Source organism: Amblyomma americanum, chromosome 3 (genome assembly GCF_052857255.1).
Source record: "Amblyomma americanum isolate KBUSLIRL-KWMA chromosome 3, ASM5285725v1, whole genome shotgun sequence".
NCBI classification, from domain to species: domain Eukaryota; kingdom Metazoa; phylum Arthropoda; class Arachnida; order Ixodida; family Ixodidae; genus Amblyomma; species Amblyomma americanum.
The window spans coordinates 169,097,105-169,122,884 of record NC_135499.1 but is presented as its reverse complement, the minus strand read 5'-3'; the positions used below and the strand labels follow the sequence as shown (position 1 = coordinate 169,122,884).

At 50.9% G+C, this 25,780-nt stretch overlaps 1 protein-coding gene across 13 annotated transcripts in view; it reads right to left on the bottom strand.

Moving 5' to 3' along the window:
• The window catches only part of dlg1 (MAGUK family member discs large 1), a 540,041-nt gene that overhangs the window by 488,552 nt on the left and 25,709 nt on the right, over positions 1–25,780 (bottom strand). Inside the window, exon 1 of one of the 13 annotated variants that reach the window (XM_077658729.1) lies at positions 1,268–4,811. The exons of 11 other annotated variants lie outside the window; for them this stretch is intronic. In XM_077658729.1, the coding sequence (XP_077514855.1) occupies positions 1,268–1,504 (237 nt within the window). In that variant the 5' untranslated portion in view covers positions 1,505–4,811. Of the gene's footprint in view, positions 1–1,267; positions 4,812–25,780 lie in introns of those variants that run through there. One more of the 13 variants, XM_077658728.1, reaches the window with a different exon arrangement.

Below are 25,780 nucleotides of genomic sequence, written 5' to 3'. Positions count from 1 at the left end.
TGCGCTGGTGCCCAGCTTACGAAACAAACGATATCCGCGAGCGATTCCGCGAATCCAGGAGTACAGCGACGACCGTTGCTCCCAGCGAGACCTTCGCGTCACGATCGCCTCCCGAGGTGTTCCACTGTGCGAGCGTGTGATGCCTAAAGAGACCCTTAGGCCAAACTGAAGTTGGCCAAGACGGACGGACTACCGCGTCAGGCCAATGGAAAGGGCGGCTACTTTCCCAGAAAGTGTGGCTCCTATTAGATGGAAAAGAGCCAAAAATGGCGGGCAGGTACCACAACGGGCCGCTAAGATGTTTCGTTGAGCACAACAAAAAACGGAAAATTACGCGCCCGAATACTGAGGTAACTTTTGTATCGATATCATACAAGTACGACAAGCACGAAAGCTCTACGAGAAAAACAAAACGAAGAAAACTCACGTCAGTCTACGTCATCGAGAACGTCACTAGTTTTAACACGGAGTGGCGGGAAACACTCCCAACTTCTATGCAATGAAAGCATCTCTGCTCGCGGACAAACCTCAACACCGTCATAAAAGGCGCGGCTACTGCATATCGTTATTTTTTAATCCCTACCACTTGCCTTCAGGGTTCGAGCAGTAATCAGCGCCAGTTGGTTCGCGAAATGATTAAAACAACGACAACGCCACGCCTGACTACACCCGGTCACTGAACAATACAAATAGCCGCAGTTGACTATGAGTGATTGGGCGGACTATTCATGGCTGACGTGAAGTGGTCGAGTCACGGGTAGAGTTAGCGCCTCCGGTTGTAATTCGCATGCCCAAGCTGACATTCTCCGAAGGATGGAGACCACGGTAGAGAGACCGTGCCCCCGAGCAAGCAGCTTTGTACATATATCCTCGTGCCCTTTGGCGAAAGATACACAGCCCGCTAGGCTGGATACTAGACCGTGTGATGAGACCCGTTTTGCATCGTCAGCTTTCCAAATCTCCCGAAGGGGAGAGGAACTCCCGTCCTCACCGCTCCGAAGCTTAGCATTTCCAGGGGTTCTAGAGCGGTCCACTACACAGCCTAGAAGCACGCTCCTTGGGCTGCATAATTTTAACAAAAGCCGAACGCAGCTGCCCACCTTTTGACTCTGACATGCGGCATGCGGATGGGACGACGACGACATCGACACCGGGGGAAGACTAATACAGCTAGCGCTGTAAAAAAAAAAAAAAAGGTGCCGCAGTTGTCTTCAGCGGTCTGTTCGGGTTGCAGCCCCCTCCGAGGGTAGAGGGGGGAGGCACTCACCCGACGGCTCTTGCGCGACGGGATGCAGCAGGAGCAGGAGAAGCGCGCCCTGGGCGGCGGCTCGACCGCCTGGTAGCCGCGGTTCTCGTCGTCGTAGCGCTGCTGCTGCTGTTGCAGCAGCCGCTGCTGGGCGCGCATCTGGTGCTTGCGGCGCCGCCGGACCTTGCTCGGCATGGCGTACATGTAGTTGGAGAAGCGCCGCCGAGAGTGGCGCACGATGGACACCCAGTCGATCATGGTGGCGACTGACTACACGGGCCCGCGCTGTCTACAACACAGCCCCGTCACGCGGGAGCTGAAAAAGGCGAACCGGGAAGGAGACTCCTCGGCGGGAGGCGGCGCGCCCTTTCCCGCGTGTCACGCACAGCCGTCGCCTCACTCTGCGCTCGGCCGGCTCTTCGCCGAGCGAACCGCCCAACACATCTACGCTCGAGAGGCGACGACAACACCGCTTGCAGGCAAGCGCGCGCACTTAGCAACTCTGTTTCTCGCTCAGGCCCGACGGATCCGGTCGCACGCAGACTGTCGGCGGTTCCTCTCTTCGGGGGCGTCTATTTCTTCCTTCCACCCAACAACCGTCCTCGAACGTCTCTTCCCGCGAGACACCCGACGACTCACGTTCCCCGCTTTCGGCAAGACGGTAAGCGATTCTTTGACAGGTATCCTTCCAGTCGAGCGGGTGGAAATGCGGCTTCCCTCCTTTTCTCGCCTCTTTTCCTGCTTGTTTTCCCGGCGGCGTTGGGAAAGCTGCTCTCGGCAGCACGCCGTCGCACACACACACGCGCCGAAAGGGTGCGATTGCGCAAGCGCTGCCTTCCTTCTCCGCTTCAGGCTAAGCCGTGCGTGCACGGGGCGCGAGGAGACCTCCTTCCAAGAATCCCGTCGTCGCCGTCAGCTGCGCGCGGGCCACCGTGCGAAGTCTTCGTTGCGTCCACTCGTGCGGCTGCTTCCCTGGCTGACATGACGGGCGCCGGCAAGGCGCCACCGGAGAGTGGCTGGGGCAGGCGTCGAGGGTTGGGAAGGATCGCGGACAGTCGTCCAAAGCATGCGGTGCGCCGCTTTCGGGAGAATGACCATATATGCCGTCCAACGAGGATGCACGGGTACCCGGTACACGAACAGCGAATAACGGGGGAAAAACACGGGCAAGTGGCCTGAGCGTGGGTCCAAGACAGCGTATGGCTTTTGCAATGGTCAGGGCAGAGGTGTCAGCATGCAGGAGCGCATCAAGCAGTCGACGCTAACGCGAGGTGTAGCAGCGCTGCTCGCGTAAGCGTCGACAAGGGAGGCAGCTAGGAAGGACGACTTCGACGGAGCTGTCCAAAGTTGACCACCCGCAGAGCCATAGAAAAATGCGAGTCAAGCTAACAGCGTGTGTGCATGCTACACATGAATGCTCTGCCCGCTAACTAACTCTTCACGAGTGGCTGAAAGTACCGGCGACGGCGGGGTCAAAAGCGAACTAGAAAAGGCGGAACCCGAGGACGACGCAAGGGGTACCCGCGGTGGTTACAGCCTCGCTGACCTCTAAATGAAACTCTGCACCGGCGTCGAACAGAAACAACGCGCACCTACGACACGAACGCGCGCTACCATACACGATTGTCGTCTTCACAGAAGAAGCGGTAACACGGCAAGGACACGCAGGCACAGGGCGTAATCCGCCTGCAACTACAGAGAACAAAAGAACCTCCTTTCGCCCCCCGCGAGCCCAAGTTCAGCCGACGACGAGGAAACGTTCAAAAGCAACCGGACGATTCAATCCGCGCCAGACACGGCGCAACCCACGGCAGGCGCTTGCAATACGTCGGCCGGAGCTCAACGGGCTTCTCCCAAGCCGGGGCTCAAATTTGCATTTAATTAAAGCGGGCTGTCGCCGCGTTTCCCGGGGCACGCGGCGTTCCCTGCAGCTAGGTCGACGAGCACACGCCGCCAGGCCAACAGCGCGGCTGTAGCAAGCACTGCCGCGCGGAATTCGCGGGGCCCCGTGGATTAATTACTGCCGGGGGCCAAATTGTCCGGAGCCAATGGTCCCGAAAAAGCGCTCGCGCTCTCCTGAACGCGGCGAGGCCAGGCCGGAAGCAATGACGAATTCAATGCGAGCAATGATTGCCGGGGCCAACAGAGAACACGACGATTTGATGCGAGTGGGAAACGGCAAACGATGGTATTGTTGCGAGACGAAAGAGAATAGTGCGGCGGGGATGAGAGAACGTCGATGGATCAAGCGGGGATTCACGATTACATACTCCCCGCGCTGAGGCTGCCCTTTAGGATGTGCCTCGGACTTTGGTAAGGAGCGGCACTGCGCAGTACGCCGCGATTAGCCGCCACTGAACTGGGTTAAGAAGTCTATGGGCCCCGGCTAAAAGCGGCGGCCGGTGGGAGAGGGAAGCGAGTCCTTCGGCACACGGGCAGGAAAGCAGTGCCGGAGTAGCACTGTAGCAGCTGCCGCGGTCGCCGTCGAGACAATAGATTACGGCAGAGAGCCCTGCTCGGCGTGCCTTATTTTTAGGGCCCTCCCCGGGACAGCGGCGACGACGAAGGGCGACGCCACGCCGCGGGCCAACAACAAAGTCGTCCGAAATAGGAGCGAGCTCTGAGAACGGCTTCGCAGAAGGCGCCAAGACAGCGCCGGGGGTAAGGAGGTCGGACGCTTCGGGAGGGCGACAGAGTGACAGCTCCCCGGCCGCCGCGGACCACCTATAACGGCGGCTGATTTTAAGCGCCGATCTGCCTCGCGAGGAGCCGAGACACGCTGACTCGACACGGGGCTTGGCGGGCAAGACGAAACAGCCTTGGAATCGTCGAAATCGCTGTCTCGGAGCCCGAACACAAGGGCAGCTTTCACCCGGCAAAGAGCAGGATTCTACTTTAAACGCTGGGAAACCAAGCGTCGAACACGGCCAAGTGGAAACCGCTCTGTGGGATAACTAGCAAGAAAGCGACCCGGCTCTGCCCTGTTTCGGACGAAAGGAACGGCCAGGAGGCAACTGGGTCCGCGCACTCAGTCGCGATACGGTCGACAGTCGACGCGCTGGATCACTCCGCCGATCACACACACAAGCGCACAACAGGCGGAGACAGCCCGCGGAACCACGTGCGCGGCATTCCTCGCGAGCGACAACAGCTGCTGCTCCTCCGGTTGCCGAGGCCCAATCGAAGCCGAAGCGACGACTCTTGGGCGTCCTCTTCACGACACCGCCGGAAGGGTTCCACGGGGCGACGACGAGGGCCGCCCCTTCTCCTCGCTTCCGGCGGAGGTAAACACGCGCACCACCGAGCAATCACTTCCTGGCAGCAGCAACAAGAGGAGGAGACGCGCGGCGGCGGCGCACGCCGGCCCCGGACACTGCGTGTTCGTTCGTTCGTTCGCTCGCGCCGCCGTTGCCGCCGCACAGAGAGGGAGCGCGCGCCAGCAACTCCCGCCGCGCGCACCCGTCGCAGCAGAGAGCCTGCAGCAGCAGCGGCCGGCCGACGACGCACCGAGCCGCCGTCGTCGTACGTCACGATGCGGCCACGCCGGGCAACACGGGCCGCCTTCGAGGCCAGCGGCAGGGCGCCGCTGCCGACGCCAGCGCCCCGCGCCACGGCCACGGGCGCTTCCGGAAATACTCACCAGCAACCTCCGCCCCCCTCTCCGAATGCTCCCGCTCTCCTTCGCTATTCCACATCCTCTTCCTCAGGCCGGAGAGGACGGAGATGAGTCCCTCTGGAAGGGCGGTCAGCCAGGGTGCACGCTAGTTCGGACGTCCGCGCCACCTTTTCGTTCCGGCACGGTAGCAGAGGCCCGACTCGAACGAATAACGCTCTCTTCGAAGTTAAAAGTTCGCACAATGCAGACTTGTTGCCTCTGGTCTGTGGGCATTGCTTACTTTATACGCCGGAATGTGGTGCGGGAATTTTCTTTCTTCTTTTCCCTCGACATGATCCATCGGTGCACTAAGAATGGGATGCTCTTTTTTACGCCCGATGCCTTTCACGTAACTTCTGTTAGTTACGACGTGACGGGAGTAGCGCTTAGACCGTGCCTGACAAAGACCACATACGCTATCTCGCTTAACGCCCTGTGCGCGTCTTGTACACTCAGCTCTCGGGTGGCTGACGCGCTCGTAAGCCGTAATTCTCTGCTGGGTTTCGCCTGCACCTCTCGATGAGTGGCAAGATTCTGAAGGGCGAGAAATACAAATGTCATCGCGTGAACCAAGGTTTCTTAACCGCTCAAGGACTAGGTGGTGGTGGAAACTTTTATTGCCAGCGATGATGTAAATGGTGCGGGCGAATCCCCCTACATGGCACTTGGATGCTCCCTCACTGTGAGGAGGCACCCCTACAAAGCGAAGGATAGCACTTGGAGAGCAATCCTTCTCAGAACGCTGGAGATGAGCCGGCGCTGGTCTTTGGGAGAAGTTTCGGTCATCAGAGTCTCCCCGTAAGACTCCGCCACGGTCGGTGACGGGGGATGAGGGAAGGTGGGGCATGTGAGCAGGATGTGTAGAAAGCCTCCTGGTTTGCCGAAAAGTTTGCATGCCGAGGGGAATTGGTCTGGGTATCGGGCATGTAGTAGTACGGGGTATGGAGCTGTCCGAGTTTGTAGTCGTCGCCAGTGTGCGGCCTGCGCTATGGTGAGGGATGGGGCTGGGGGTTCGTACTCCCCTCCTTGTTCCCGGTAGTACGAGAGAATATCACGGAAAGAGAGCAGGCGCTCCTCGGCCTGTACAAGGGGTTCGACTCCCGCCCGGAATGTGAAACTGCGTAACCTTCACCACGAAAGCGCGCTAGCGAACCGTAAACTTGTCCGAAATGAAGCGTGCTAGCAAACGTCCTCAATCTCTCCACTATTCGATGCAGTGCACAATCGAGTATCGTAGTGCAAAATACATGATAGAGTTCAGTATAAATAGGCACACTCGCTGCACTTCGCAGCGCCACCAGGATCGCGGGCAATGGGCGAAATGCAAAATTGCGGCCAGTGACCAAGTCAAAGAATGTTCGCATGAAGTCCAACAGATGAGACTGGAAACAAAAAAAAAATCAAAGCGTACGCGAAACAGCATTCTAGCATACTTTCCCTCGGTGCACAGCAATGTTTTGCGTTATTTCTGGGTTTGTGATATGTCTCCGTTGGGATGACTTCCCTTAATCTGGCTTCAGAATGGATGGAGACAGCGCAGAAGCAATCCTACACTGCGCAATGATCGCGCTCCTCTTTATGCCGGCCACAAACCGCCAGAACGGTTATCCAAGAGCGCACGCAAGCGACGCACTGTCACGAATCATCCTAGCGTGAAAGCAAATCGCGCTCCAAATAAGCCGTAATCAAATCGCTGCTCTTTGATAACAATTTGTCATCAAACTCATCGTCAAAATCGCACCTCCCAGCCAAGGCATGTTTATTTTCTTGAAATGTGTCACGTTCAACTACCGAGCCCCTTCTCTATACTGTCGTATGTTCTTTTCAAAGCGCCTATTTTCGTTACCACTTCACAAGGAGAATGGCCCCGAGGATATCTGAAATAAATAAATAGACCGAGTGACGCTGATTCACGGACAGGGTCCGGATGCTGCAAAGGCAAAGCCGAACTCGCACAAAAGTAGATCCGCGCGCAACGTACAGCGCGGTGAGAGACTGACACCTGTGGAAACGTCGGCACCCGCCTCGTAAACTGAAATCCCGTTCCTGGCTCGAGGCGACACACCGCCAACAAACGATAAAACAGCAGCCGAGGTCGGACGAAGACGAAGCACGTACCGCGCGGCTTCCTCTTTATCCCACTGCGCCTACATAAAACACGGCCGTCGTCGCGAGCCGCATAATCGCGGCCCCCATCGAGCCCTCGCCCCTCCGCCGCCGCCGTGTCCCGCTCCTATCGAACGGCCCCTAATAACGGCCGCCACTTTCCCGCGCGCCTCCCTCGAGCGGCCGTCGTCGGATGTTCCTCGACGGCTCCTCGCCGGCGTCGCCGCCGGATGCAGAGCAAACAAGAGCAGAGCGCGAAAGGCGAGGCGCGCGCACGAGGTCCCCGGGCGAATCTCGCCCGCTAGGAGAACGCCGCGAGAGAGCGGTGGAGAGGTGGGAGAGAGAACGACACCGGGTACGCGACCGTTGTTCGTCGTCCGTTAGTCCTCGCCCTTTCTCTTTGTCCCTCCATTCTGCCGTCGGGCCGCCGACGCTAAGCCGCTGCAGCACTGCGGACGGCGGGGTCACCCGTCTCTCCTCGCGCGAAGAAGTGCCCTCCCGTTCGGCTTCCTTCCGTCCGGAACCTCCTCGTGTCGCAACGTGTACACGCTAGCCGCACTTAAGGCGAACAAGCGAGGCTTTGGAGAAATAGGGACGAATCAGGGTCTCGCGTTGCACCGCATCTGATCCGAACGAAATGCGTCGCTCTAAAAAAAAGCGGTGTCGCGACGCAGTCGCGATGCGTGTGAAGGCGCTACAGGTGCGCGCCCAAAGGCGCTACGCACGGCCGCCTTCGCGCCTGTTAGTATTCGCGGGGTAATGACAAAGCGGTCGGAAGACCAGTGCATGCATCCACATCGTTTGTGACCATGGCAGGTGCGATCCCACTGGCAGTACGCGGTGATTGTGGCGCTACTACACTGCGCGCATGAACACCGCCACACGTGGGGAAATCAACGCACCACCATTCACGCACGAGCGCGTGCGGGGCAAGTGAACCACCCGTCAGGTTAAAAGCCCGAGACATCGTCACAGCCCCACGCTGGAACGCTAATGCCACCGTGTCCTTCTTCAACGCCGTAGTTATCGAGCTAAGCGCCTCTCGAACAAGGGCCGGATTTGCGAAGAAGTACGGAAAAAAAAGGAGGAAAGAAAAAAAAAGAACGGGAGCGGGAATCAAGTCAAGACGTCGTAATGGGACGAACGGCAGACGTGGCAGGCGCGTAATAGCATTGCTTCGCTCCGCACAACCGACAGGAGCTGCAATTAACGCTCGCGGGCGCGCGGTGTTTCGATGTCGCCAACGCGACGGTACGCGTCGCACTAACGAACTTCCGACCCCCGTCGTCGTTTCTGTCTTTCCGTCTTTTCTTCCCTTTTCCAATTATTTTTTTTTCCTTCCTGAATCAAGAGCTCTCTCCCTGCAACGCGCATTTCCGATTCGCTGCTTTTTCCTCTCTTTGCGTTCTCTGCTGAAAGCTATGTTCTAATTCCTTCTTGCTCTCCACAGGTCTGCGTATTCTTTACAACTAGTCGGTCCAGCGCCGCATTCCGCGGTTACTGAAGCGGAAAACTATTACGAATTATAATGACGAAAGACAGTGGCTTCAGCCTTTCTAGCAAGGTTTTAAGCGCTTCAAGTCAAATCGTTTCCTCCAAAAATCAGCAGTTCCCATTCCCCGCAAACACCGCACGGTTATGACGCTGCGTTAAAAGAACATGTTCAGGCAATTCAAATGGCCAAAGCGCATCGCAAACATGGCGGAAGTAAGGCAAATTGAAAAATGTGACAAAACTATGCTGATTACGCGCGCACGTCGTTAAAAACCGGAAAATAGGCACAGATGGCTGAAAAAAAATATCAGTGAAAATAGACTGGGCAGCAAACAAAAGCACGTAACTCACTGCATGAAGAAGCGTATGCGATCCACCGAGACGGAACACTGCTGTAAAGAGCCATGTGGAACATCAAGCAATACGCGAAACATCGCTGAACACCCAATTATTCGACGAGGATGCGGATCTGAATCGTTTAAGGCAAGTTTATTTTAACACGTGCGTACAGGTACATGCTATTATTTGCGCACTGAAAATGGTGCGAGAAAGGAGATGCTCGTTTGCTCGAAAGCTGCCGTGAAGTATTTTTATTTTTTATTTATTTAACGAACCAACGCCACGCTGAAAAGAGAAGCTTCTTACGTAGCTGGTCGACAAGAAATCGCTGCTGACTTTGTCGACTAATTCTTCGGCCTGGAAAAGGACCCAGTATGAGTATTGAATTCCGTATAATACGGACAGCGAGTAATATTTTGTTTGCTTCAAAAGTAAACTGTCTAAATTTGGATATGACGCCGTGCCGCACAAAAGTAACATTTTTTAGGTGCCTACAAATAAATACCATTTACCAAAATTGGAATCTCCGGAAAAAGTATTTCAGCAATGAACCAGTCTGATCATCCAAAAGCTTGCAAAATAGCTGCTTTATATGCTCTCAGGCTACGTTCACACCGAAGAATGTTGTGTTCAAATTGTCAGCTAAGGTTAGAAGACGTAAATCACATCAAAATATGCTAATGTCAGCACGCAGGGAGGCACAAATCCACTGAAATGTGCGATGAAAGGTAAACAAGCCCTGCTTTATCGGCATTAGTTACGTACTTAGTATTACGTACGACGCAGTCCGTAGGCGGTGGGTGACCGTTCACTGTTCCCGGCGCGCTCGCGCTGGGGCCATCTCCGGAAGCCCGCTCCCTTTCCGCTCCGACAGAATTCTCCTCGCTTCCTGCGCTGTCCGGAAACTAATCCACTTGTTCCAAAGGAGCGGCAAAGTTTTCTGCGACTTCGCACCGAGTTGCTTCGCTACAGTCGGGGTCGAAACTGGGGCAGCTCTTGCTTTGACCAAACATTTCCCTCCGCGCACTCTCATTTACCACCCTTCCACTCCATCGTTTTCTTTCTCGTTTGCTTCAACGTAGAAGGCGCAATTTCCCAGAGCAAGCAGCTATTTCTTCGCTCATCAAGGCGGCTGACTTTTTTCCATTACTAACAGCCGCGTTTGTTTCTTTTTTTTTTATCCCAGCGCGTTCGTCTTCCTTGCAGCACATCGCAGCCAAAGGAGAAGCACGCTTTACAAGAAACCAGCAAAAGATTTTTGCAGCGTTCTGCTTACGAATATTGAGACCCCAGCTCTGCTCCTGTAATTTCCGTTCCGCAGACGCGTAACGCTGAAAAACAATAAAAAAACGAGCTGGGCGTGGCAGTAAGCGCATGCGCATTAAGTATTATTGATTCCCGTTCTTCTCGAGAGCAACAATTTTGCAGACGGCACGCAGAGCGACTCGGGGCAATGTACCCTGGCGGCGCCTGCAGTAAAGGTACCCGCAGAATACGAACAGGGCACTGTCCAACAATACTGACAAAAAGTTACAAATACCTCTCCCCTTTCCAGAGCAAAATTTTTAGCGCTGCACGGACACAATTACGCTGAACCAGATATCTCTAGAACACTAAGGTGGCAGTCTGGGCATGTTGGTGATTCATGATGGAAATGTACAGCGAAAATAAAGACGAGGACACAAGGAAGACACATGGAACACACAAGCGCTGGTGTGTTCCACATGGAACACAGCGCTCGTGTGTTCCATATGTATTCCTTGTGTCCTCGTCTTTATTTGCGCTGTACATTTCCACCTCTAGAACACGGTGCACCCAACCTGCCCAAATCTAATCATAGTCTCGCAGAACGACCGAGAAACCTCGCCGCAGCAAATGATCAGGACCAGCGAAAATTAAAAACGGGCACAAGGCAACAAACCCGAATCCCGTGCTGGCACGACAGATTTAAATAACTTAACGAAAGCAAGGGCTGAAAAATGTTATCCCCGATGGCTGCTGAGCTAGAAAAGCAAATGCGGGACGTTGGGCGCACATCCAAACTGGTACCGCTGCAGACGCGTGCCCTTTAGGAGGTGGCTTCCCGACCGCTAGTAATTCAATCACTTCCGCTCTACCCTCAGATATTTCCTCCAATAAGTACGCATCACGTGGTTTCACCCGGCTCTACGGAGTCGCCTTCGCAATCTCCGCTCAACCACCCGATCGGTCCTGGTCGTCGGGCCAGCCTCCCCGCGCGTGATTTCCCGGGTTATTTTAGTCCACGCATTTCCTCCGGTGCACTTCTCCTAGCGTGCTTCCCCACCGGCCAGCTTTCGCCGAAGGGATTTATGACCGACGGTTTCCCTGACGCTGTCTCGGCGCCGTTTTAACCACGGCGGGAGGGGCTGGGAAAACAAATAAGGGTGCTCTCCGGAACGGCCGAACATCAGCGTTGGCACCTTCCACTAACCGAAAACAACTAGGTGGCGTATTTTGTGACCGCGGGAGAACCACGCCGAGTCGCTAAAAAAAGAAAAGTAAAAGAAGAAGAGTAAAAAGAAATCTCAACAATGTGAAAGCGAAGATGTTGTAGGTCTCCTGTGCCTCATCAGTGCGGCGTAAACCTGAGATTTTTGTTCAGAAGGAGAGGTGCTAATAATCGAATTGTTCTGACGTTGTATTAATCACCAGGCAAAACAAAAGGCGACTTGAGAAAAATGACCGACACAGCTGAGAGCAGGGAAAAAGTTTCGACGTGGCCACCCGTTAGCAGTAGACACCGCAACAGCACCAAAAGGGTTACCAAGCAGCTGGCCATGTCACACGTTTGACTATGCAAACGTAGGACGAGAAAATTAATTTAGTGGCAAGCTAACAAGATACAAAGGTGTGTGGGGGAAAAAAAAAAACAGGCCTACTGAGTTCTGCGTTCCAGAGTGACTCACCAAGAAAGTTTTCGTTTCCTGGACTTTTTTAAGCGACAGTACCACCATCATAAAATTTCAAAAACTAAACTTATCGTTAGTTTGTTAGTTTGCGTCATCTAACTACAGCTACAGCTGCGCTAAAGCCTGCGGCAGAAACTGCACGCTACGACCAGGCTGTGTGTTCCGAAAACATTATCCCCATGCGGTATGCACCCGCGACGTGGCCACGTAACGACTGGCAACAGCAGAAGCGCGCTTTTTAACCTCTCCACGTACTCCCTGGAAACCCGGGGGAGAAATGGAGTCTAACACTTTACCGCATTGTCTTGAACGCCTTGCATGTTCCCACTGCGGGAATTTTCAATAATTCACATACTCTTCGTGTGAATGCCCCGCAGCCTCAAGCTAGAGGGCATTCAGAGATGCCCGCACCCCACCCCCCTGAATTCCTCTAGTTTTCTTCACAGTTAGGCATGTACCCCCCCCCCCCCCCCCCCTGAAATCCTCCAGTTTTCTTTACAGTTGGGCATGTGCCGCTCGATATAAGAAAATATCTACACCCAATGCAATGTACCCAGTTCCCCATTCCACCTCCTTGAACGACTCGCTCGCTTCCCAATCCCAGCCCCAAGTCTCAGTCGTCCATCTTCTGGCTCTTGTTTAGCACGTCCGCAACGAGCTGGGCGACATCCAGTAGCAGTTTCAGACAGGGGGCTGAAAGCGAATTAATATTTATCCTCTCTCTCTCGCTCCTGCTCATCCCTTGTGTAACCTGTCCTCGCGGCTCTATTTTTGATTAAATGTCTATATTTCCGGACTATTCTGTTTCGGAAAGAGTAGGCCAACCAGGCTAAGGAAGATTGTTTTTTTTATTCCAATACGCACGGGCACCCGTTGGACAAGAAGACGAACCAAGTGCTCCACATGGCGGCGGAAAATGAGACGACGATTGTGACACAAGCGCACTCTCCGCTGACTTTAAGCGCATGAAAAACCAAATTGTGCGGCAGTTTAACCAGCGCGTGAAACTGCCGCCGTTCGTTACATCATGCCAGTGCGTGCAATGCCGCCGTCGTACATCGCCGAGAATTTCATGCCGAAATCGTGCTCTCGGCACCGAGATAAACCGCCGTTTCTTTATCATTTTTCCTCCCTTTTCTTTTTTTGTTTCCTACCTCGATGACGTCGCGTCTGCCGGACTGGGCTGCAGCACGGCGGAGGCGACGGACGCTCGCACCTTCGTCCGCCCCTCGTAAATTATTGCGCCACATCTTTTTCTTTCCTTTTTTTTTATCTACACCAACCAGGCACGCGTCGCTCGCAAATGCTAGGCGGCTGGTCGCGCAATGCCTGCGCTCGCAGGCTCGCAGCGAACGGAATATCACGGCGACGCTATTCGCCCCGCGTTCTCCTCTCCTGCGGGCTGTTTGTTGTCCAGTGTCCTCTGCTCCGGCGAGAAAGCTAATCTTTCTACAATTGGCGTCGCCTCGTTTTTGGGGCCGGTCGAGGAAGGCGCCGCCGTGATGCTGTCGCCACGTGGGAATGAGTTCGACCGCGTAGGTGCACGTGTGCCCCATCACGCGCATCTATCACACCAGTGCGCGCTATTCTACGCGCATTTCGCCCCTCGAGACAATCAGAGGCGCTTCCACGTGGCTCCCCGATGCGCGTTCAGGAAGAGAAAGTTATCCCGAGACGACATCGCTCGTAAGGCACTTTGCAGTCTCCGAAGGCGTTTATCGTGGTCGACGAGGGAGCGGTTCGGGCCCCTTTCATTCTCGTGTTCTCCCGTGAAAGTAGCAACAACACGCGCAATGCAGTTTAGCGCAACAACGCAGTCGGAAGAATGAAGTTTGTAGGTACTCTCGTCCCTGTACAAGCAAACAACGACGGGATAATCGTCGCGTTATCGTGTAGGGTACTGAGAGCAAGAATTGAGTGAAATAGTGCTTTCACGGCGGCTGATGGAAAGGGAGCGGCTGTTGTTGTGTGTTATCACCAACCAGCACGACTACGCAGCGATTAGTGCAAAATGTGAAGGGGGTGCTGCGTGCTTGTGACTTCGTGGGTTTAAAGACGGTTGTAGGCTTCGAATCTAAGACTATATTCTTTCGGTGGTGAGCATGTGGCCCGCAGCTGCGACGTCATCCGAAAAAGGCATCCAGCTGCATTCCTTGCCGCTCCTGTGAGTCACACAGCCGACGACAGCTATGCGGAGTAATCGTATATACGGTCCCGTCGCTCTGCTCCGCGTGCCTGCATTCCCCGCATAAATCAGCAGTCGTGCCAATGGCCTATACTCTGCAAGCTCATATCTACTTGGTCAAAGTCGCGACTCCGGTTAGCTATTTGCCAGCGCTACCTTGCCACTGCATAGTCAAGCTTGATAGGGCTTGAATAGCGATTCCGAGGACTTTAATCGGAAAGGCCACACCCCACTGCGCGCTAGCTGCACCGAGTGTCATATTTAACCGTTTACTAAACTGTACGTAACTCGCAATGCGCAAGAGCATTTTTATCCGGTCTTCTCCGTTTCCAACAGCAGTGTACGCAATGCTGCTGCAGAGGGGCACGGTCAGCCCGATTCCGAGAGATGTTGGGGGATGCCGGCGGGGTCAGCTGAAACAGCAGCGACTGACCGGCACCGACGCATCTGCCAGCGGCGCACGCCCTTCCCCCACTCCTTGTCCCCGGGTTGGCCGACAGGGAGGACCCGTTGCCATGGCGACGAGACGCGCCCAGAAGCTTCGGCGCTCGCTGGCGGCACGCGAGCTAAGACCAAGACGCGCACTGCGGAGTCCCCCCGTGCATCGACGGGGCTTCTCCCCGTGCTCGCTGACCCAACGGAAAAAACCCAGCTTGCACCGATTTTGCCACAGTGCGCGTCATCATTCACCACGAAACGGTGGAAAGGCAGCCGCGCGGTGGGTCACGTCCCCAGCCATCCGGGTCGCTACAAAGGACTCGACAGCCAATCCTTTTCAATGAGCCTATACATGATCCACGGCTCTTCGGGCTAGAACATCCGCTATTAACGCGGGGATACGGCCGGCAGCAGACAATGCATTATTCATTGCAATGACGCAGCGACTGATGCGGTCCACTGCGGCAGATCGAGGAAATGAGAAGCGCATTTCGAACGAAGGCTCCTCGCTTATTATGCAATAACAGATAACGCCTGCTGGTATTTCAAATTTTTGACTTGGAGACTGTCTCAAGTCCGCATGTCGTCTCAAATGAAACAGCAGAAAATCGAATTTTCGAAACGTTTATCGGGCGGCAACGTAATTAAAAGACAAACACAAAATGAAATGCAAACCGTGAACGGCCATCAAGCCGACTAACCGCACAGGCCTTACACGACGACAATAAACGAGAGACGGTGGCAAGCGGTAGCGATATGTGGGATTTAACGTCCAGAAGCGACACACGCCGTAATTTCGACCACCTGGGTTCTTTAAAGTGCGCTGACCTCGCGCAGCACACAGGCGCTCCTGCAATCTGCCTCCATCTAAATGCGGCCGGCCGCGGCAGGTAATCAATCCCGCGACCTTGGGATCAGCGTCTGAATGAATGAAAAACTTTATTGAATTCTTTTGGTCAGTTCCGGAGAGTCTCCTTGCAGCTGCGTCTGAAACAATTAACAAGAAGCAGCTGGGGTATCGTAAATAATAGGGCCATTTGCTTCGCATGGTTTGACTGCGCACGACGATAATTTAACAACTTGAGAGCAGTAGCAAAATAGGAACCCATGACCTTCGTGTGTCGACTGTGTCACAGAAAGTAGAAGAAAAGCATGCCATCAGTCAGAGCCGAACCCACAACCTCCGCATTTCACATGCAGTGCGAGATTGCCTTTTTGATTTCCTTGGTTTCAGAGTCAGTTTTTTTTTTTTTCACGTGTTGAATCATTTAGGTTATTTTCAAAGATCTTTCCCATCACTGGCTGTAGCAATGGCACTCTTGGCCAAGCTGCCCTCGCGCCAATACGATCAAATCGTCAACGTCATCATTCTGCATGGTCTCACAGTGTATGTAAATATCTGTATACTGTCTTGTGACGACTAAATACTTTAAGAAAAGTTACTGTACGGCAACAAAACATAACCCCATACTAAAGTACACGATGCATAAGTACTGGCATGTTGGAGCTCATAAAACTCTAAAAGCACTGAAATGAGAAAACATGACAAGCAAATATTTGGAAAAGTGGAATCATCAAGCATGAAAAACATGACAGAGGGTGAAACATGGAATATAGAACAGAAAGCAGTGGGAAAGAATATACAATGGGACCTCCCTTTATATTGTAAGCTCATATGGTTCCTCATGAGGAGCTGAAGACGTGCTCACTGGCCTGACTCCCCTCCTAACTAAAAAAGTTGCAAAAGACATCCTTGTACATTACATACAAGAACACCTGTTTTAACCTTTTACTTTAGCCCTGAAAATCAACAAGTTCTTCAACACAGGGAACCTGTCGTTTATTTGGACACAGTGACTAGTGCTGCAGAAAAAGTTTGCACTGCTGGCAGAAAAAATGGTTATTTTCTGTCTATCCAGTTCTCAAAGCCTCGGTAGAGACAAAAAATTTCAGTCTGTTGCATCATGGACTATTTTAACATCTGGAACGCTTTTCTCTTGGCAGTGTTTTGCACCATCTACACATGCGGCAGCACTCAAAGTGATGCTGCACTAGATGCTATTGCTGCATTACAATTAGCTGCTAGCAGCCAACCTGAAACGCGAGCTATGACAACGTGCGCTGCACACATTGCTACTTCTGCTGTTCTGCACTAACCAACCAGCTGTCTGGTTCCAGGTGCTTTTGCACTAAAGGAAACTGAGCTAGCTGACATGTTTAACAGCCTGCACGGTGTGCATTGCAGTTTTCATAAAAACTGGCTTGGAAAACATTGGTTGCTGGACTGAGCCAAGAGTGGCCATATAGCCAGGAGGTATACCTTAACGAGTAGGCCAGCTCTAGCTGGAGAACGGCTTGACACATAGAATTTTCGAAGTTCACAGAAAGTTCACAGTTCGCAATAGAAGATGTTGCGCCATTTTGTGTCATTTTGGCTGAGGGGAGATGTGCAGTCTCCTTTTTTTTTTTTCAAGAAAGAAATGGAGGAGGCTTCTAGGAGGGTTAAAACCATTACTTTTCTTTCAAGCTATCCCCTCTCTTTCCCACCGCACTATCTTGTCGTGCAGCTATTACAGTTTGTACCCAGACTCAGTGGTCTGTGAAGAAAGATAGGCAGCAAGTGTGGACTAGAATCCATTGTATGAAAGACACATGGAGAGAGAAAGCAAAAGGCAGGCAGAGCTATCACTGAAAAGTATGCTGGTTAATAACGTTTCAAAAGGTGCGTGTGTACACTAAGTCGTGTGAATTGTCGTGGTATGCAGTGCCATGACACCTCTTCTCAGTGGCATGTCATGGCACAGGTGGGCACATGCCTGGGTAGCGATCTCATGGCACAGTCGCCAGCCCCACAGGTTAAGTAAGGCAGGATACTTCTATTGCCTCAAAGTATTGTTTGCTTTTCCATGTTCTTGTTTATCGGTGGTGGCATGCGGCACTTGGTTCGCTACATAGAACCCATTAAGTGCACTCCAGAACGGTAATGATCATGTACAACAGTTGCTACAACGCTCATGGGAGTTCTAGAGGCTTATCTCAACAAAAGTGCGCTGTCGGCGTAATATTGGGTGTGGTTGAAAACAGTGAGCATTTTTATACTGATAACTGTCAAGTGCACTTGCTGGTACCACCATGAGCACAAGTTCACCAAATAAATTGGTTGAGTTCTGCACCAGCCTGATTGTCTGCCGTCTATGATCATGCGTGACCAGAAGGGCTGAACTACTGTTCTGCTATGCACCCAAAGATCCAGCCTGGTGCGCAGTGATCTGCTGTGTTTTGTCAGCCTCGTGATCCACCAACTTTCCACAGCTAATCCTGTGAAGACACTGAAGCCTGACCGAAAATGTTCGGTCATGTCGCAGCACTCAGTGCTAGGGACATCTTCACATTGGATGGCCAAGCTCGAACATGGTTTGAAAGCCACGAGTCTTCACTGACAATATGGGAGAGCTTAAGAAGGAACTACCGGAGACATTCACCAGTGTCGTTTAGTAGGAAAGAGCCGGGCTGTTACAGGCCCGAATCCAGCATCTGAACAAGAATGTCATGGTGTACTTGAGAAAGAAATGAAATGTCTCCTACAGCACATCGACTCCAACATGACCAAGAAAAGGAAAGCGAACTTCTTGAGCCTCATACAAAATGCAAAGACTGTAGAGAAATCCACTAGTGAGGCATTTTTAAATAGGAAGACATTAGACACCTGAGCTTGCCAGTACAACTTGCACCCACAAGTCTTCTCTGTCAACCATCTGAACACTACAACTGCCAACAACAACTTGTCAGGGGTTATCTGCGAGACCATCCATACAGAGCTGTGCCATATGCGCCCCCCCGCCAACACAGCCTCATGCCCCAGAAACTACAAAAATGATTTACGGGCACATATAGCAACAATGTCTCCAACAGAACCAGCTGCCACGAATTCCATCACGGTTGTATGCAGCCACTAGGCCACACTAGGAGCTTTATATCCCACCCTAACAAAGACCAGATGACACTATATAATCATTTTTCATGAAATGCTCCTCTGCACTCTCTGTAATGAGTATGAAATGGACAGAAGGCTTTTCACTAACAAGTTTATGTGTTCATTTATGATGTGTGTCAGGAAAGCTTTGACACGTCCACAAGCTCCATGCAAGCGGGTGCATGGCAGCAGAAATCGATGCAGCAGCAGCACTCACTGGGAAACAGTTTGGAGTTACGAGTTTATGTCCTTGGCCTCAGGTACCTGCCATGCTACGCCACCGCAGCGGGGCAACAAGGGATGGACCTGTTCCAGTGCATGAAGCTGTCACTGCCAGTCGGGCTCAGCTGACTGACCACTAAGACAGATAGGCTGCAGTGGCTTACGCCCAAAAACTTCCTCTAGCAATCCACTGCGGATATTCAAACCCAGTGTTACAGGTGCAGAAACTTACCTCTGTTTTATATGTAAGGATTATGCACATGCCTAAGGTTATAAAACATAAAGTTGCAAAGTTGTAAATGCAATGCTGTACAAGTGTGGGATGTGCAGTCATCATATCTGATGTAGTGTTGTGCTGCTTTCTGCTAGAAGCTAGAATTTTGATGTTGCAAATGTTTTTTCTGGTGGCATGTTGTGTCAGTCACTTCACTGCTTTTTACCAGCAGTGTTATCAATGACAATACAGTTGATCCCGGATATATCGAACTCTAAGGCGATCACGAAAAAGTTTGATACATTGATAATTCGAAATATAAAATAAGCCTATTAGATGCTTATTTCAAAACTGCACACATCTCAGACAATTTCCCCGGGATCATGACAAGTGGGAACTTACTGAATTGCTCCTCCAAACTCCACAAAAAATGAAAGCACAGCTTTATTTCCCAAGAAAAAGTCCATGAGCTTAGCTTGCCTCTTCTTCTGCACTATGAAGTTCATTAAGCTGTCCTCAAGCTTGTTGGTGGTATCCAAATGAGAAAGTCCAGTGCCTTCCATTGTGCCATAAAAGTGACGAATGACGCTGAATGCGGATGCAAGTTCAGCTGCAGTGCAAGGCGGCTGGGTCTCTTCGCCTGAATCTTTGCCACTGCTCGAGTCTGCTTCCTCAATATCTATGATGTCAGCCACAATCTCAGCATCAGCACGATCTGCAACACCTTGCACGTCGTCATCAGCACTGACAAAATCTTGTGCTATTACACCGTCTGGGACGGCGGCTGCAAACACTGAGAGCTCACGAAACTCGCTGTCCAGGCATCCAGCGCCGTCGTCTTCTGTGTCTAGACACCTGTCGTCTGAAGCCACCACAAACCCTGCTTTGCGGAAGCAGTTCACGATTGTGCTTTGCTTCTTGATTCCAGGCACAAGCCAGCATCTATATGTCTCCGGGGAGGTCTACCTTCAGTTCGATTCTCAACCGAAGGTTGATTAGGAGCCTTTGCACCAACCGCCGCCTATAACCAAACTTAAACGCTTTCACTATGCCCTGTTCACGAGGTTGAAGCTTCACTGCTGTATTTGGGGGCAGAAATTTGATGGTGCTCTGCTTCAACTGGCAGACGACACGATGGGCAGAACAGCTGTCAAGAAGAAGACAAACCTTGCGGCCTGACTTCTCCAGTTCGGCATCCCAAGTTCGGAGCCAATCGGTGAAAAGATTGCGTGTCGTCCAAGCCTTCCTATTAAATGTGTATCGAACCGAAGGCCTTTCGTGTTTTTGAAACAGCGTGGTGACTAGCTTTTGCCGATAACCAGTAGCTGCAGTTTGCATGACCCATCCATATTTGCAGCGAGCAAAATCGAGACGAGCACATTGCTGTTCTTTCCATCATGGCATGCACTGCCCTTCAGGTGCAGAGTCTTATTTGGCAGCATTTTCCGAAACAATGCTGTCTCATCTGCGTTGAATATTTGCGATGGTGGAAAGCTATCACAAATCTCTGGCCACTCTTCGGACAGCCACTTCTCCGTGTCAATGCTGCTGGTCTCCTCGCTTTCACTCGAGACGGACTTTCCAACGATGCTGTGGCGACTATTAAAACGCTGCTGCCAACCAGTGCCACCAGTGAAGCTCTCTCCTCCGAAGGCTACAGCAAACCATTTCACTTTCTCCATGAGCATCGGGCTGTCGACAGGGATGTTTCTGGCACGTGTCTCTAAAAACAAGGCGTACAAAGCTTTCTCGACCTTGTCGTAGGTCGGAGCACGTATACGACACACTCCAGGGCAACTGGATTGCGCTGCCTTCAGCTTCATGCAGGCTTTGTTCTGCAGGATTGTACTAGCGTGTTTGCGACGAATTCCGAACGCATTGGCAACCAATGACATTTTTTCACAGGCCTCCACCCGTCGAATGATGTCCGCCTTTGTTGCCAAGTCCAAATTCTGGCGTTTTTTCACATTCACGTCTCCCGAACACGCGAATAAAGCGAAAAGAAAACGCACGGCACCGGACAAGTCGCAAGCGAACTCACATTGACCTTGCGAACAAAGCGAAAAGAACGACCACCGCACCGCACCACATCAGTCACATGCCCAAGCAGCACCGACAGCAGTGACAGCCAAAATGGCCAAAACGTTGGCAACAGTTAGCTGACAACGCTTGCTTTGGCTGCGCCAGCAGAAGTCTGGCGCCTGCGGCCCTGTGGCCAGCACAGTTTCCCTCTTCCCAGCCCCTATGGCCATTCCCATTTCCACTCACACCCCACAAAGCTCTCATCAGGTGACTCTTACTTGTGCAGCTCCGCACGAAAGTGTCCAAGGCCAGCCCCGCACTCGAGATGCGATTTTGGGAAGATCGTGACTGCATTAGGAGAAGCCCATTTGCGAGGTGCAGAGGGATGGGAGCAGCCCACTTCCAGGGTGAGGTGTATCGGGAGAAGCGCACTTGCGGGGGCGCGGTGTGGCACAGAGTTCGATATATCAAATATGGGGTGCACGGAAGTTCGATGAACTCAAACAAATTTGCAATACTTTTGCATGGGATTCCCAAGTGGATTTTACAACCATTCTATATAGGCAATAATTCGATATATCCGGGTTCGATATATTGTGTAAATGATTTTCGGAGATGGATGTAAGGTAAAAGGTTGGGAGGTTATCGTTGCATGCTAATATGAAGAATATTGAGCTTCTTCTTGACAGCTGCTCAGTTTTCAGAGTGACAAGGACATTTAAAGCGGTCCTGACCTTGACCTAGTAAAAAATTCGCCATACCCGCCGGTGGTTGCCAGGCATCATCCCTGGAGCGCATAGCCACAAGGTTTTTGGAAAGATTCACCAAAAGTGAAACTAAAGACATCAAAATTAAGTTATTCCACCCCGCTTCTCTCAGCTATGCCCTGTATGAGGTGTTTGAAAGGCGACCTGCAAGGCAACTACCCTTCGCAAGCGAAAATTCTCTTTCTCCTCCAGTTTTAAGGTAAGGATTGGAGTACGTCAGATGCCTATGTCATAGTCCCACCTTGCCAGCCATTTTTTCTAGCTTTCTGCTACCTGGCATATTTCCGCTGGTGCTTCTGCATGTTTCGTTTAAGCTGCGGCCAAATGGATTGATCAGCACAATTCTTCACCACCATCCTCAGCTAGCAATCGGCCACGCCATGCATGCAACAATTGGAGAGGTTGGTGGAACAAATGGACCTGTACTGCAACACGTTGTTGGGATGGAACAGCAACTCTGTTTCTCAAGGGCCGATGCGTTGAAAGCCAGACACAGCCCAAAGTGACATCTGTTGCCATTTTGTGCCAAATCCTAGACCGGCTCCAGTCACTGGATGTGCCCCCAAGAAGGCCTTGGACATTTTGTCTGCGCACTAAACAAGAGACGCAATCAACACAACTTAGTCGGAAAATCTGGTGATAGGCAGTACATTCCTGTCATATGGAGATAGTGCATTATGATGCTTCATGTTATGGGTGAAACGCGATTATCAAAACTTAAGGGTTGCAGAGCACAGTAACACATGAGCAGCGGACTCAATATGAAGCTACGTCTTCATTTTGTGCGCTAATTTCAACAGACCTGCGAGCGCACTTAAAAATAAAATAAAAGAGGCAAACATAAACAAGGAGCACACAAACATGTACCAAAACATGAAAGTAAAAAACTCTTCTTTGTCTGTATGACGGCGATTGGCACAATGAAATAGCACGAGCGCAATGAGCAGACAATGAGACAATTTAAATTACATCATTCCAGACAAGGCTTGTTATTCACCAATCAATCTGAATGACGGATCAATGAAATGCCTTGAGCCCTTCCAGTCACAGGCATGCCTTGGACATCAGCACTGTGGATGAGATTGAGTTTGCTGAGAGAAAGCGCGAGCAGGCTTTGATTGAGTTTCAATGCACACTTGGCTCTAATATTTTGCAGGTGCGATCATAACCATCTGACCTACACACTCCACTTGTTGTCTGCCCCTGGTCAGCGGTCCGTGGGTCCTTTATGAAGAGAGGCATGGTGCTATCTACAAATTATTGTAAGCGCATTCCTTCTGCAAGGATGAAGGCTTGCACCTGCGCTGGCAAGCCAAAAAGTAGACCAACGTACCTTTAAACCATGCTTTCAGACAAAAGAAAACTTTATGTACTCTTGTGCACAACAAGTGTTGTCAAAGAAAACTGTAGGCACTCTTGTGCATAACAAGCGACTGTGATGACAACACCCTGAAAGATCAGCGTTACAAAGACCCAAGCAATACTTTGTAGCAAGCCTGCTAATGCCAAAGCCAAATAACCAAAGTTTCTATCAGATTCTACAAAACATCCTGTTTCAAAGACAAAAAAGAACTTCTATACATTAGTAGCAAGACCAACAAATATTGCATACTTCGAATAATTCACAGCATGGGTCGCTGCTACGGCTCAGTGGTTATGGCGCACGGTTGCTGACCCGAAAGATGTGGGTTTGATCCTGGATACGCCAGTCAAATTTCAATGGAGCCAAAATTTTAGAGGCCTATGTCAGTGCGCATTTAAGAACCACAGGTGGTTAAAATTTCCAAAGCCCTTCACTATAGAGTCCCTCATAGCCTGAGTCGTTTTGGGACGTTAAACCCCCATAAAGCATAAACCATAATTCAAAGCATGTGTAAGGCACGGTGTCGAGTATAACTTCCAGTACTCGAGCACGGCTAGAAAAATCCCAGAGTAGACAATGGCAGCAGTTAGCACCACATATGATATTACAGAAACAAGGTTTGGCTACTTTTACATCAAAAACAAGCTCCTTTTTTTCGATTCTTGCTAATCTTGCTATGTCTCATGTTCACATGCAGAATGACCCATGCACAAGCAGAAGTATAAACACCATTGAGAGGCTTTGTTTTTACAACAAAGACTGCTGGCATGAGAGAGAAAAGAATGTGGTGCCAAACATGGAGGAGTGCCCAGAAATGTGAGAATCTATTTTATATCCCTTGGAGGTGCAACATAGATAATATACACAATCTGAACCTCAAAATGCACTGCCATAGATGGTCCCGGACTGAAATACAAAGTGGACACTATATAAAATAAACAAGTAAGATGTCATAGAAGACATTGAAGAGAGCAGTAGCGCACGGCCTGCCAGCCATTAAACTATTTGCTTACCTTCTGTGATGTTCTCTGCCCCATTACCGTGTAACAAAAGTAAGAAAACTAAGTAAATTTTTCAGCTTCCAATCTTGTACAAAATGAAAGCAGCAGGATTCTTGCTGAAGCAATCAGAGGTGTTGGAACAAACATGGAAAGCTTTTATGGCAAAGGTAGAAATGTTGCCAGCTCAACTGCTGGCAAACAAACAAGACAAAAGCTGCCATTCACAATTAACAAGTTTGACTAAAAAATATTAAAATGTGGTTTGGAATAATAAAATAAATTATAAAATTTTCTCACTTGTCTACAATCTACACAGGCAATCCACAAGAAATGACTGGCTTATGAAATCTCAAGTCAACGAGGAGGTGGCATTCCTGATATGCAGAATATATTATTAGCATGACATCTCAGGCAGAGGTGTACGACGGACTTTTTAAAAATAATTATGACTAATGAGCAAGTTGGTATATCATACCAGTGCACGAAGAGCAGAGCATGGACAGAACTGAAAAACACACACAGCACTACACGCTTTCTCCCCTCTTGGCAATGCAGTGATAGCTACAGGGCAGAAACACACCCTTCTTATTATGGAAGAACACAGTGCCAAAGGAATAGGACAGAAGAGAACAGACATACACAAGCACTGACTAGCACCCTTTCTCCCTATGCAACAGAATATATACCCTCTGGTTGCAGCTAATGCTTTCCTCTTAAAACATAAAATGCTGGTAATGCTCATTTTCTAAGGCATACCTCTAGCATAACTGGTAATTTTCAACATTAGAGAGTCATGGCAAATGTGCTTTTTTCAAGATACACTGGATTTTCTAGATATATCAGCTGTGTGCTTTTGAGGCACCCAGTTCCAGAAAAGAAGGTGTCTGATATCTACCCCCACCATCAGGAAGAAGTCTTTTCACCAAACAGAAGTGTGAGACAGAAACACAAGACCACTATGCACTGTATGTGGAGCCGTATGCAGGAATTACGGGCAACAGGCATCTGACAGGATAAAGTGACGCAGTCATTCTTTGTGTAGCAGATCGCAACGGCTTCGTAGTGCCATGGCCTCTTGATGTGTGAGCAAGCATTGCCTTATTTTGCTGTTCTATTGTTGTGAGGCCTCATCTCTTGTTACTACCAAGGGTAAAGGGAGCATTTTGATTCGAAGCCAGACAAGCAAAGGTCTCAGTGGAGAGTGCGTTCTACATCGATTGTGTTTTAAGTTACCACAAAGTGGCATGAGCAACCCAAGGACCCTTCAGGGCAGGCATGCGAGCAAACACTGTGCGCACATGCGTGTGCTTTTTCTTCTGTGTGCATGCGCACACTGAAAAAAAAAAAGTAATGAGAAGGAAACCCAGAAAGTAGACTGAACAACACAAAGGGTAAATGACTGAGCATTAGAGCGATTGTCAGAACGTTTTGTCAGTAAATGTAGCCTCTGATTTTAATCACCATGTTTCGAGAGTTGTTGGGACGTCGTGATCTGTTAGCTCAAAATGCGAACAGATGAAAGTGTGGCACCAGATGGACGCCTTATGGTTTCATCCCTTCACAGCGCGCACATACAGTGTCTCATGTTGCAATCACATGCCCTCCATGGCAGGCCCTCCCACTCAGGTCTTGCTATCTGATATGTTTTGCCACTCATTCGCCTGGATGGCAGCTGTGCACGTGGGTCAGCTGGTATTTAATACTCCCACCATTGCAATTTTTTCTCACTCATCAATACAGGTGACACAAACCTTGTACCAGTGTTACTAGAACAGCTTGTTCGACAAATTTGGCTTAACAAGTACTCACCTCTGACCCTGAAACG